Source organism: Adiantum capillus-veneris, chromosome 20 (genome assembly GCF_014529385.1).
Source record: "Adiantum capillus-veneris isolate H3 chromosome 20, ASM1452938v2, whole genome shotgun sequence".
Taxonomy (NCBI): domain Eukaryota; kingdom Viridiplantae; phylum Streptophyta; class Polypodiopsida; order Polypodiales; family Pteridaceae; genus Adiantum; species Adiantum capillus-veneris.
The window spans coordinates 98,850,274-98,864,814 of NC_140950.1; the positions used below are offsets into that span (position 1 = coordinate 98,850,274).

The 14,541-nt window shown below is 42.1% G+C and overlaps 1 protein-coding gene across 1 annotated transcript in view; it reads right to left on the reverse strand.

Annotated features, from left to right (window-relative positions):
- The window catches only part of LOC147432976 (acyl carrier protein 2, mitochondrial-like), a 39,130-nt gene extending 36,083 nt beyond the window's left edge, over nt 1–3,047 (reverse strand). Inside the window, exon 1 of the mRNA XM_086492721.1 lies at nt 2,789–3,047. Within this exon, the coding sequence (XP_086348847.1) occupies nt 2,789–2,977 (189 nt within the window). The 5' untranslated portion in view covers nt 2,978–3,047. The remainder of the gene's footprint in view (nt 1–2,788) is intronic.
- Nucleotides 3,048–14,541: the final 11,494 nt, after the last annotated feature.

Below are 14,541 nucleotides of genomic sequence, written 5' to 3' on the forward strand. Positions count from 1 at the left end.
GGCCGGCGAAGAGTCCTTTCCAAGATTCCAGACCCTGTTGGCGATCTCCCTCGACGCCATACAGTTCGGTACCAGTACCTCACTTTGAAAAGGAGGGGATGTCACGTGCACATCTAACCCTATGTATATGTGGATAAGCTACTTCATGACAGGGTTCAATTAGCCTAGCTTAGGAAGTGCTTGGGCACTTTTGTGAGTGTTCGCAGACCGTGCATGTCCAGGCACTTAGAGTAGATGCATATCCTCTGGTTGTACACAGCATGATCATCAGATTACCATCAGAACCCATCAGGAGCATCTTTACAGTGCATAGACCTATTTTCCCTATTTTAGCCGATTTTCACTTATTATTTTTAAGTGACTTGTTTGGAACTGGGTAGGGCAATTTGGCCAATGATGTATATAAGAAAACCCTGCGCTAGCACAATCTGGCAGAAGAGACAACAGGAACCGCGTGTTTGACAGTGCACCTTCTCAGCAAGACCCCCCCGCCCCCCCGAACTGGAGACATAGCATTTTCAGCCAGCAGACCCCAGCAAGGCCTAGCGCTTTTTAGTAAGATCAGCCCCTTGGCGTTTTAGCATTGAAGATCGACCGGCAACAGCAAGACCACAGCAAAAGCCTAGCGTTTTTACAACAAGGCTCCAATTCAGCCCAGCGTTTTTGGATCAACACAACCTCCCAATGTTTTGCAGATTCATCGCAACAAGACCTCAGATAGCACCAACGTTTTCAGTTTTCAGCATAGACTCACAACAGAGCAAGTCTCGAACCTCGCAGATCTCACCTTCCCGCAGCAGATCCTCGCCGCACGGTCAGATCCATCAAAGTTTGCAGTTTCAGCTCGAAAGACGCATATTTCAGCATCTGCGTTTTCAGCGCGTCATCGTCGCATCGTCGTCATCGACATCGTCACGGACATAGAGTCAAAATTCAACAGATAAAGATTTGCAGATTTCAGCCCGTCTCGTCGTCGTTCTCATCGTCGGCAAGTCCTAAGCATTGTAGAGATTTGTGCAATCAATAGTAGACCGCTCTCGCCATAGAGAGTGGGGCCTTCGGAGGAGGGTTTGACAACATTCTAGTGTCATATTCTTCTCTCTCTATCTCTCAGTCTCATGCACCTTCATTCATAGTGTTCACCACTTTGTTTGTGTCCATTGCACTCTCTCACTAAAGGAACGGAAGGCTCTCCCTTCCGTAAGTAAAAGGACCTTGAGCACAGTTCGGAGCACTCATCTTGAGCAAAGTTCAACATTCACTTCCGCTGCACCTTACACTTCCTCAAGGCTCACTCTTATCTCCCTCGTGTAAGCCTTCAGCATTATTGAAAAGCATGTCTAAATAGGATTCTACTTTGACAAACGGGTGTGTGTGCCTCTCTACTAACATATAGGTTGAATCCAGCCTAATTTAAGTATATTTTAGGTTTACCGTTCTGACCCCATACAAATAAACTATGTTTGTCATTGCTCTCAAGCTAAGAAGCATCATGAATCTAATTCAACATGGAGAATTGTCTCAATCTCACTAGCAATTGGCTATGGAGACAAAAAGCTACCTCTATTGAAGACTACTATACTTCAAAGCACAAATAAACTATGTTTGTCATTGCTCTCGAGCTAAGAAGCATCATGAACCTAATTCGACATGGACGGAATTGTCTCAATCTCACTAGCAATTGGCTATGGAGACAAAAAGCTACCTCTATTGAAGACTACTATACTTCAGAGCTTGTACCACATCTATGATGTTCTATCTCAAAAGAAGGCACCTAGAGCTTGGTATCACAAAACGGACACCAACCTTGTTGATCTACATTGTGAGTATTCGCATACTGGGGCAAACCTCTGAGCATACTAAAAACATCGTCTATTGTATGTAGATGGTCTGATGCTTACATGTTACAATAGGGCCCTTGTTAGTTTGTTCAGCTCCCAACATAAGTCCATGACTTTACTATTGTCTTAAGAAAGTACATACTTGTCCAAAAAAGTGGAAAATTTTTTAAAAGTGTGGCATGGAGCATTGTACTCCAAAATTAAAACTTAATCCTATAAACACAAAAGGGAGAAGAGAAGGCTGAAACAGCTAAACACAAAAGGGAGAAGAGAAGGCTGAAACAGCTAGTCGATCAAAAAAAAAAAAAAAGTTACCAAAAGCAAACATTTGTGTGAAATGAGAAAAATAGGGTTAATAGAACACCTTCCAACCTGACACAAATTGAAGGCTTATTGAAAGGCAAAACGGTGAATGAGTTCAAAGAAGCATATAAAATGGTAAAAGAGCATTCAGCCTGTAACATATTCTCCATGATCCTATGAAGCATACACTTGCTTATCAAGACTCCAGCTTCACATATAGCTTTGAAGGCTGAGGTTTGTACTCACGCAGTGTACTATTATGCCGATCATGCCCCGGCTGATAATTTCTAGTTTTTCAAAAACAGAAAAAGTGTAGCGGCCAACGTGATGATTGAATGGGGCTGCAAGGATCAAGTGCTCCAGTTGGAGCCCAGAAAATAGACACACAATGTAAGACCTACCCATAGAATCACAATCGAGAGCATCACATTGCATGCAGGCATAAGCTTCAACCGGTTTTGTTGTCAAAAGCCAAACTTTGATTATGTGAGTGATAGCAACAACTTCAAGAGTACAACACAGGCCTTCACTAATTAGGACATGTCAACGTGCACCCACAGATGATACTTCAGGGGTCAGCATTACAAACCTTCACTGGAGCTTCATAGCGATGAACAGTGCTTTATGGGTTCTTGTAGACATACCTTGGAGGGCTCGACCTTCTGAAACTTCTTGAGAACGTTGATGACACGATCTGTGACCTCCTTCTTGTCGAGGAAAGACGCCTTGGACTCCGCAGAGAAGGAGCGGAAGAGGGAAATTCCCGTGCTTTGCCTTAGCTGCCGCGCGGGCACCCTTACATGCTGCAGAAGCCGCGCTCGCAGAGCCTGCATTGTTTCTCAAGGCCACAACCTAAGAAAAGAGAAAGACTGTCCACAGGAACGACCGGGTGGAGTTCGATCCTCGCTAGTTTTAGTACTGTGTTGCTTGCATTTTCCAAATGAAGCATTGAAAAATTACTAAAGACCCCTAAAATTTGTGAAAATTCCCAAACTGCCCCTCCAACATGAGCTTTAATTTTTCCAAAATTCCCAGGATACCCCTTGTTCATCATGCAAGAATCTCCGAAAACATCGAAGATTGGTTCCCCCTCAATTATTGAAGATTTTAGAACTCGAGCTCTCAAGGTGAAATGCTCGATTAGTTGTAGACAAAAATCCCTCTATTTGTGAGCTCATTGGTGATTTTTTTTGTCTATAAAACAATTCAAGATAGATCTCGATTTTGAAAGAGAATATAATATGCAAAAAAGGGACCAATCAATCCATAATTGGTACAAGGGTATTTTGGGAATTTTTGAAATTTAAGGTGTATATTAGGAATTTCCACAAATAATAGGGGTATTTTGTAGCATTCCTTTGTTTTATTGAGCCCTCGAGCCTACACAAGGGATGGTTTCAGAAGCTCCTATGCTCTACTATTTGGGGTTGCATGCATTCCACATCCACGTGTAGTTCAAGAGGCTTGTAGCATGGCGGCAATAAAAAATTGTCTTCATGATATGCAAAATTTTAGCTAGGCACGTTATGCTATTATAATGGTTGCTAGGGAGGGTGCCTATGATAGAGGTGGGAGCCAGCTTGCGGGTACATCTTCCAAAGCCGGCGATGACTTTGGTGTCTTGCAATCTTGAGGTTATGTGCAAGGTGGCAAATTAGCTAACTCACAGTCATGAGAGACTACAAGGCAAGATGTTGAAATGTGATTTGTTCTAAACCTTGTGGGCTTTAAGTGAGGAGAGCAACATCTACCTGCACTTACTCACACTGAGAAGTCTAGGGGTGTTACCGTATATGTGGTAGTGACACACACTTAGGACCGCCATGGCACTTTTTCCCTCACTAGAAGGTTTTTTCCCTTGTGCATTGTATATACACCCATCACTCTAGGCCTAACTTATCTCTCTATTGGTGCGCAAAACAATACACTCTCTATTGTGTTCCTTGAGCTTCTTTGTTTTCTCCAAGTTGTGTGTGCATTCCTACAATCCTAATTCCAACAATTGGTATCAAAGTAGGTTGGATCCTCCCAGTTACAATCACCAGCATTGCCAACACCTCTTGCTCGCTTCTCCAAATTGGGTGAGCTTTGGTGAGCATCACTAGGCCAACTAATACTTTAGGCAATCTCGTAGAGCTCAGTGTGCTTAGATTTTTCATTTGAGCTTATTTCAACCTCCGTTTCCACTACAAGCAATTTTGTCCTTTTGTGTAAAATTTGTGTCAATGCAATTTTGTGCATAACAAGTCTCTTATAGTCCTCTTTGGATTGTGCTATATGGAACGTGTTAGTCCTATTCCGTTTTTCTTCATTTGCGTAGTTTTCACATCAGGTGTAGTCACTTGCCATGGCTCACAGCAACACATATGTTTTCAAGATGTCTGCTTTTGAAAACAAATTGGAAGGGGATAACTACCCAATGTGGACTTACATAATGACACATGTTCGTGTTTCAAAGGACGTTTGGAATGTTGTGCAAGGCATTGACGGCTAAGCAATCTTGTTGGGATGTAAGAGATGCGCAAGCTCATGCATTGATTGCATTATTTGTGAAGCGCACTATTACTCACATTCACTCAACAAAACCAGCAAAACACGCTTGGGATACTCTAATATGTCTTTATGCAAAAAGATTATGCAAGAGGAAGATGACATGGACACTTTTCTTGATGGTATTAAGGATATCAATGAGAAACTATTTCTACACGAAGTTATTTTTGACAGTTTACTTGTACAAACTATTCTTGATGCATTGCCAGACTCTTGCTAGAGTTTTACGAGTACTTGGAGACTTATGAACCAAGAAAATGCTCAAAGCTACCAAGTTTTATGCATTGTGCACGTTTCTATTACAAGATTCACTTCAAGAAAGAGTAGGGCTAAACATCATGCAGTTGAATAGGCTTTTGTTGTCGCTCAAAGAGAAAGTGGTAACAATAATGCAGCCACTTCTTGAGGTTCTTCTATGAGTAGCAGGTCACCTGTCTCTAATGCTTTTGCTGGCAGAAACTCGTATGGAAATTTTGGTGAAAGAGGCAAGAAGAAGATGCATTGCCATTATTGCAAGGCTAATGATCACTTGATCAAGCAATTTTCTAAGTTAAAGGCAAAAGAAGCCAAGAAGAAAGAGGTTGGATCTACTACTCATCTACTATTAATGCAGCTATTGCAGAATCTTTTGTAAATGGAGATTGTGATGTTGACGTAGATGTAGAATGGGCATTTAGTGCAGACTATATTTATGATCCTTTTGTCCATGATGCATGTATGCTAGTTGCTGCAGAGTCATATATTTTGTATTTTGACAGTGGTGCTACGAAGCACAATGCTTTGCATCATGACTTGTTTACCTCTCTTGAGGTTATCCCTCACGAGAATACAGTCACTTGTGCCCAAAATGCCCCTTATCCGGTCAAGGGAGTTGGAAAGATTGTGATAACTACTACGAATGGAGTTCTTTGATGCACTTTATGTACGAGGGATCATGTTGGAGCTCTACAGTGCCACTACGGGCACTCTATCTAGAGGGCAAGGTCATCATCTCTCCACCCACCCGTGAGACAAATTAGGCCTTTGCCTCATCCTTAGACTCTGTATATAAGTGTGGCCTACTGTCCACATTGATCCAGCCACCCGGGCACTACTATCGGGCAGTTTGTAACATTTAATGCACTAATAACTTGTGTGTAGCGGAAATTGATATTATAGTGAGCATTTCATTAAGAACAAGTTCTTAATGAGCATAGATAGAGTACTTAATTGGGAAAGCAACATAGCAATACACACCTAGCTAATTTGGCATTGTCAATACTCGAAAAGAGAGAGAAATAGAACAATTGACAATAGTTGAGGACCGGATTTATATGGAGCTGGTCCCCCCTCCATAAAGGCTTTTATTATAGCTTCTCCCATCAAAGGAGACTTTTGTACAATAAAATTCTTGTGTTCCTTGACAAAACTCGTTGGTGCAATGAAGATGGAAGCTTCATGCACCAAATTATGCTTGAAAATCACACCTACTAGTGTCCCTAGCCTCAGTCCCAAGACGTCACACACCTTCAAAAATGGTGAGAGCTAGCAAGGAATGAGCATAGATTGAGAGGAAGAAAGACGTATCTTACGAGAAAGAAGTATTCTCCTCACATAATCACTCTAATAGCATATCTTATCTTAGTAATTAGCATGGTAGAGGAGATGAGCATGCCATTGAAGCTTGGCTCTTGGTTGGATTTGCATTCCATAGCCAAGAGTTTTTGGTATAGGCCTCTACTTCTCCATGCTTGGAGAAGGAGATGGATTTCTTCTTGCACACATGAGTTTTGTGTGTGTAGAGCATTGTGTTAGAGTAAAATGGAACCCCTTCTCTCATCTTGGTCGACCTCTCTTGCTAAATGCTCATGCTGGCCTCCCATTGGCTCATGTAAAGCTTAGCCAATCACAAATTAGAAGCATAGTTGATAGCCTTTTGACAAGTGTCCCCCTTTACCCTTTTGTGAGAGCTTTAGGTATCTAAATAATTCATCTAAACTCTCATTGGACCTTTTTGTCTTCTGGCCAATAGAAATCGGGCAAGCCATTGGGCTGCTGGATGCTCATTGGACCCCTTGGTAGACTGTCCAATAGTCTTCTAGGGAGCTTAATTTCTATTGGTTCTTTTATCAAGCATTTTTAAATTGATTAGACTAAATTTAGTCTAGCCTAATTCTCATTGGTCCACCTCTATGGCCATCCAATAGGATTTGAGGGGAGGTTGGGGGCAACTGGTTTAGGAGCTTGACATGTGTCCAGTATTCCCTTTGTGTAAAGGGTGTCATAAAATCTAATATCTAACTAACCCAAATGATTTTCTCATATTAAATTGATCACTTAATGTGGGAGAATAAACGGGAACAAGTGTTAAGATATAGATATGTGCTTATAGATCTATCTCAACACGGGGCCAATGGTAAAGGGGCCCAAAAGGGAGATGGTCTATCAAAGAGCAAGGCTAACCAATGGAGCATAAGACCTTAGGGTTAGCTTCATTGAAGACCTCCAATAAATGTGTGTAAAAGTCCTTTGACCTTAGGTAAGCTAGGGGAGCTTGAGGTGGGAACCCGGCCCAAGCTCGAGGTGCTTGTCCTGCTTGAGGTGCTTGTCGTGCTTGAGGTGTTTGTCATGCTTGAGGTGCTTGATTAAGATGCTTGAGGTGCTTGACTGGCTCCATGCTTGAGGTGCTTGACTTGCTGCATGATTAAGGTACTTGAGGTGCCTTGAGAAGCTTGCCTGAGATGCTTGTGGGAACACCCCCTAGTTCAAGTGCTTTGTCATGCTTGGTGAGTAAGGTGCTTGATCACCTAAAGTCAAAAGCATTCCTACAAGAGGGGGGGCGAGCCCTTTTCCTAGGGGCTAGAGAGAGAACACCCACTCACACACACAAGGGAAGCCCCAACTTGAAGAGGCAGCAAGGACACATGTCAGGCCCCTACCCATGTTACCTTCATGTGTTGCTTGAAGCCTATTGGCTAAGCTTCAAAGGGGTCCAATGATAAATTACATGAATTATCTAATTGTTTTAGCATTTATCTAGCCCTCTCTCTCAAAAAGGAAAGGGGGACACTTGTCTCAAGGCTACCCCTACTACTTGTAATGCCTCCTGCTCATGATTGGCTAGGCCTGGGAGGGTCCAATGAGCTTCAAGCATGAGCTACAAGGGGGGGTCGACTCAAGCTAGCTAGGGGCTTGCTTGAGGGGTATACTCACCCACACACACTCACAATCACTCTCTTGGTGTGCTATGCAAAGTGCAAGAGCTCCCTCTCCAAGCAAGTAGAGGTTGGGAGCCTACACCAACACTCTTGGCTATGGAGTGCAAATCCAACCAAGAGCCATGCTTCAATGCTTGAGCTTGTCATCTCCTTCTTCTTCATTACTATGCTATTATGTATGCTAGCAACAAGAGTATGATAAGTGAGGAACTAGTTCTTTCTCCTATGAAATGTTTCTTCTTCCTCGTCCCTACCCTCATTCCCTGCTAGCTCTCTCCACCTTCGAAGGTGTTTGAGGTCTTGGGACTGAGGCTTGGGACAATTAAAGCTTTCTTCAAGTTCATGTTATGCTATGATTGTGATGCATGAAGCTTTCCATCTTCATTGCATCACCTAGGTCACAAGGAACACAAAGAATGTATTGTAACAAGTCTCTCTTAATCGGAGAAATCATAATACAAATGCCTATTAGAGGGGGGACCGGCTCCACATAAATCCGGTCCTCAACTGTTGTCATGTTCTCTAAATTCTCTCTCTTGCAAAAGTATTGTTCATGCCAAGTTAACTAATTGCTATGATTACCTCACAAAGTTATTTCTCGAAAGTATTCTCATTAATTTCCGCTATTCTCAAGTTGAATAGGCTAATTCCATTACAAAGGGGGAGCCTCGGAGTGTGTGTGTGTGTGTGTGTTTCTCTCTCATTCCCTACAATATGGGCTCGCCCCCTTCTTCCTAGGGATGTGAGAAGACTTTTTAGTCTTCCCATGACCATCCAATTTCCCCTTGTTGTGGCCATCGGATAAAAGATTTAATTTTTGGAACCTTAGCCTTTGGAAGTCTTAATGGAGCTGAACCTTAGGTCTTTAAGAACCCATTGAAGCACATTGCTCTTTTGCAGGTTGTCCCCCTTTGGATCCCTATTTTCCCTCCTTTGGATCCCTGACAGAGACTGGTCTGGCAGCCTTACCAATATTATAGCTTTTACTCCCCTGGTTTTTCCCCATATTAAAGGATCAGTTTAACATGAGAAAATCATTTGGGAGTATTAGATATTAGTTTTATGACATTACCTCTCTCTCTTAAATCGTAGTCGTCCTCAACTATGAGGTAGAGAACATAAAGCCTAGTCATTAGTCCGTTTGCTAGCGCGTAGAGGACCCCTATTTTACCCTATGACATTGTCCCAAATGGATGACTAGTCCATTTGGTGCTTGAGAGCGTTAGCTGCCACAAGTATGTCTGCACATTAGTCCGTATCAATCTTCCATAGGAGAGTGACAAGCTCTACTTGGTGTTCGGGAGACGTCATCTCCACAAACATGATTCTAAGCATGCATACTTATTAAAGTTTGTGCACAATAAAGAAAAAGAGACTCTTATAAGACAAAAACTTTTTTGATTTATACATATTTACATTTTCTTACTCTAGGGAATCATTGTAAGCATTGACAAGGTTTAGCTTATCTGTCAATTGTATGCCTTGCATCCATCTAGCATCTTCCAAAGGATAATTTTTAAACTTGATAAGGTATCTTCGGATAGTCTTACCGCCTCGTAATACCTTGTCTTCGTGTTGGAGAATGGATTCGGGCTGCAACACCTCTTCTTGGTCCTTGATCTCCGGTGGGTCTTCAATAATTGCTTCTTGTGGTGGCTCTCCTTTGTAAGGCTTTAATAGGCTCACCTGGAAAGCATTGTGTATGAGCCAATGGCTGGGCAACTTGAGTTGATAGGCCATCTCATTGATTGGTCTAAGAATCTGGAAGGGACCATAGTACCTTTTTGCTAACTTAGCATAGTACTTTTGGTGTTCCGTAGGATTCTTGCCCATTGCGTTCCTTAATCAAGCCTTGAAAAACTTTAGTAAGACCCAATCATTTTGTTTAAAGGCTAGGGCTCTTATGTGCTTATCATTAGTAGCAGCCTTTTGCCTTTGCTGAGAGATGGATATAGCATCCTTAATCCTTTGGAAAAAATTTTGTAGGTCTCAGCTATATTCATCTGCAACGAAGATCTTCCCATGTACCTTGAGTATCTATGTACATATCTTTTTCCCTGAGCCTAAAGTAGATTTTCCTTTCACGGAATTTAATATTGGCAGCCATGGGATCAAACCATGGTGCCCCTAGGATTACATCCTCGTGCTTCAGAGGAGAGATAAAGAAATCCTCCTTGTCCACTAGCTATGGGCATGGAGCCTCAATTTCCCAATTAAGGGAATGACTGAGGCTTCTTGCCCCTTGAAAGCACCATCGTCAGTAGGTAGGACATCTCCCATCTCATAGGCTTGGATGCCTAGCTTGGTGGCCAACTCTGTGGATATGAAATAGTGAGTAGAACCATGGTCAAAGAGAATAAAAGCATCACGTTCTCTTACCTTTCCCCAAGCATGGCATAGAGGAGATCCTTTGTGATGAGCATCCTCTTCTTGAATTTCGACCAAGGTAGCTCTAGGAGGTATTCTTGTGGGGGCAAGCACGATAGGCATGCCCTTGCTCCGTGCACTTGAAACAACGGTTATCTTTTCGATAACGCTCTAGCTCTTCAGTAGAGAGTTTATTTTGCCTTTATAAACTCCCTTCTCCTTAGCTTTGTTGTTGTTGACGTTGCCTTTGGGAGACTTTTGGACATTGTCCTTCGCCTTAGGCTTGTTACGGTCCTTGTTTTCTGTGGCCTTAAGATTTCTCTTGTTGAAAATTGATTTGTGAAGCCACCATGGTATGGTGTATGACTGCGCAGATATGGTGCGTGGCCTTTGGGATTCAACATACTTCGCCATATCCTCAGTTAAACCTGCACAAAATTGTTGTTTTTGATCTCCAAAATCCATCTTTTTGAAGACAATGGCTTTGAGATGTAAATCCCAAAACTTGTCTACATATTTGTGAATAGATTTGTAGGGAGAGAGCTTCAAGCTTCATCGTTCGGTGAGTACTTTGTCTTTGGCATCCGTAGCCAAAAACTGCTTCATGATGGAAGCTCTTAAAGCTTTTCACGTTCATGGAGCTTCACCGCTTGCTCGTAGGCTAGACCACCATTGCCTGGCGGACTTATGAAAATGTATAGCTACATGACGTAGCTTAGAGGACTCCTGAAGCCCTCATCTCCAAATGCTGCATTGAATTGTTGGATAAAGGCCAAGACTTTTTCCGTAGCACCAAAAGTGCCATCGTAGGTAAGGAAAGAGATGTTCTTTCCTCCCTCTTTGAACTTTTTGAGCTTGGACGACCTTTTCCAAGCGGCATAGGATTTTCTATGGCCTCTTCTTTTAGGTGATTCAAGAGCTGCACCATCACTTTCTTCAGAAGAGCAAGAGTATGAGGAGGATGGAGAAGAGGGTGACCTCTTTCTCGCCTTTTTCTTCCCTTATTCCTCCTTGTCTGCACCATCACTTTCTTCAGAAGAGGAGGAGGATGAAGAAGATGGAGAAGAGGGTGACCTCTTTCTTGCCTTTTTCTTCTCTTGTTTTCTCTCGTCGCTCTTTGAAATATGGTGTAGAGAAGTATGCTATGGTCTTCTCCGTTTAGGGGGTGTTGGAGAACGTTTTGCCCGTTGTCTTCATGGAGCCATCTCCGCCGAGGTGGCAGGAGACTCACTTCTTTCTCGTTATTTCGGTGGGGGCTCTACCGTTGAAACTTGGGTTCTCCTTTGGGAAGGAGATGCGTCATCAAGTAGTAGATTTTTGAGCCCTTCGTATGGATCCTCTTATTCTTCCCTTATCAGAGAGAGTCCTCTTTTAGAAGTCTCACTAGGAGGCTTCCTAGGTACTCTCTCTTCTTGGTGGGGAGTTTGGAGAATACCATGGGTGCACAATTGCTGTAGCACTTCACCTTGGAGGGATGGGTTGGCCAGGGCTTGTTGTAGCCTACAAACAAGATAGTTTACAAGCATAGGGGCATCATTAGTTGCTCTTTCATCGGCAAAATCAAAGCTATCAACATTCATTTCAATCTCTTTTCCTTTGTGAGCCATACTAGCAAATTTTCAGTGTAAACATTTACTTGTACTTTGGCACTTCAAGCCCTAGTTGCTACTCCTCTTTACCTTCAAAGATAAGCACTCAAGCATCTATACCGTGGCTCAAATATTAATAATTGCAAGGCATAGAATAGAGGTTTCAACAGAGCCAAGAGAGCACTGGTTGTTGTCAAGTTTCTAATAGCTCAATAATGGCAAGCCCCGTAGGACTCCATTATTAAGACCAAAGCTCTCGATGGTGTCCCCGTTAACTGCATAAAGCAAGCGCGCTTCAAGGATGAAAAATCCCTATTCTACTTACTCTTTTGCAATTAATAACATCAACCATTTGTAGCAAGCTTGAGGAACTCTCTTCTTGAGCAAGAAAAAAGAAACCAATAACTCTGATACCAATGTAACATTTTAATGCACTAATAACTTGTGTGTAGTGGAAATTGATAACATAGTGAGCATTTCATTAAGAACAAGTTCCTAATGAGCATAGAGAGAGTACTTAATTGAGAAAGCAACATAGCAATTTATACCTAGCTAATTTGGCATTCACAATACTTGAAAAGAGAGAGAAATAGAACAATTGACAATAGTTGAGGACTGTATTTACATGGAGCCGGTCCCCCCTCCATAAAGGCTTTGTATTATAGCTTCTCCCATCAAAGGAGACTTTTGTACAATACAATTCTCATGTTCCTTGACAAAACTCGTTGGTGCAATGAAGATGGAAGCTTCATGCACCAAATTATGCTTAAAAATCACATCTAGTGTCCCTAGCCTCAGTCCCAAGACCTCACACACCTTCAAAAATGGTGAGAGCTAGCAGGGAATGAGGATAGATTGAGAGGAAGCAGAGGTATCTTATGAAAAAGAAGTATTCTCCTTACATAATCACTCTAATAGCATAGCTTAGCTTAGTAATTATCATGGTAGAGGAGATGAGCATGCCATTGAAGCTTGGCTCTTGGTTGGATTTACATTCCATAGCCAAGAGTTGTTGGTGGAGGCCTCTACTTCTCCATGCTTGGATAAGGAGATGGATTTCTTCTTGCACACATGAGTTGTGTGTGTGTAGAGCATTGTGTTAGAGTAAAATGCAACCCCTTCTCTCATCTTGGTCGACCCCTCTTGCTAAATGCTCATGCTGGCCTCCCATTGTCTCGTGTAAAGCTTAGCTAATCACAAATTAGAAGCATAGTTGATAGCCTTTCGACAAGTGTCCCTCTTTCCCCTTTTGTGAGAACTATAGGTATCTAAATAATTCATGTAAACTCTCATTGGACCTTTTTGTCTTCTGACCATCAGGCAAGCCATTGGGCTGCTGGATGCTCATTGGACCCCTTGGTAAACTGTCCAGTAGTCTTCTAGGGAGCTTAATTTCTATTGGTTCTTTTATCAAGCACTTTTAAATTGATTAGACTAAATTAGTCTAGCCTAATTCTCATTGGTCCACCTCTATGGCCATCCAATAGGATTTGAGGGGAGGTTGGGGGCAATTGGTTTAGGAGCTTGACATGTGTCCAGTATTCCCTTTGTGTAAAGGGCCTTGGAGTGTGTGTGTGTGTGTGTGTGTGTGTTTCTCTCTCATCCCCTACAATATGGGCTCGCCCCCTCCTTCCTAGGGATGTGGAAAGGCTTTTTAGTCTTCCCATGACCATCCAATTTCCCCTTGCTTTGGCCATCGGATAAATGATTTAATTTTTGGAACCTTAGCCTATGGAAGTCTTAATGGAGTTGAACCTAGGTCTTTTAAGCCCCATTGAAGCACATTGCTCTTTTGCAGGTTGTGCCCCTTTGGATCCCTATTTTCCCTCCTTTGGATCCCTAACAGAGACCGGTCTGGCAGCCTTACCAATATTCTAGATTTTACTCCCCTGGTACTTCCCCACATTAAATGATCAGTTTAACATGATAATTTTTTTTGGGAGTATTAGATGTTAGTTTTTATGACACGGTGTCTCCCTGAACCCTGTCTTCCCTGGCTTTATGAATGAGAGGAAATCAACCTAGTCACCTTCTATTACATGCTATGTGGCATCACCTCCGCTTAAAGAGTTTTAGTCCTAAAAAACAACAAGGGAAAATCTCTTGGTAATCGCACTATGACGTTTAAAGTTTCCACTTCTTTGTCTAAGTTGGTCCAATTAATTAGTATCTCTTGGTACACTTTATGACGTGATTGTCTACCTTGATGCCCTAAAATCCTTTTGGTTCATATGATATCTTTGGTGGCTCTATTAAGTTGACCGAAATCTCTGGAGAAACTACATTTTCCAAAGCGTGAATTGATTTCTTCAGTTTACTAACGTGGATGACAAGATGAGCTTGAGAACTCTCTAATAACTCAAGTTTATGTGCTACATCCCCAATATTTTTAAAAACATTAAAGGGACCCCAATATCTAGGAGAAATTTTGTCACACTTTCCTGTTTTCATGGTTTTTGACTTCATAGGAACCTTCAGGAATACAAAGTCACATTCTACAAAGGTAGCTTTTCCTCGTCCTTTATCAACATATGTCTTAGCACGATCTTATGCACTGCAAATGCTTTCCTTTGTTTCCTTTAACATATCATTCATATCTTTAAGGAAATCCTTGACATATTGAATCTTCTCTCTCTAGACCTACAAACATAGGAGATATCATCTGGAAGCCATCCATCAACATGAATGGTGTAA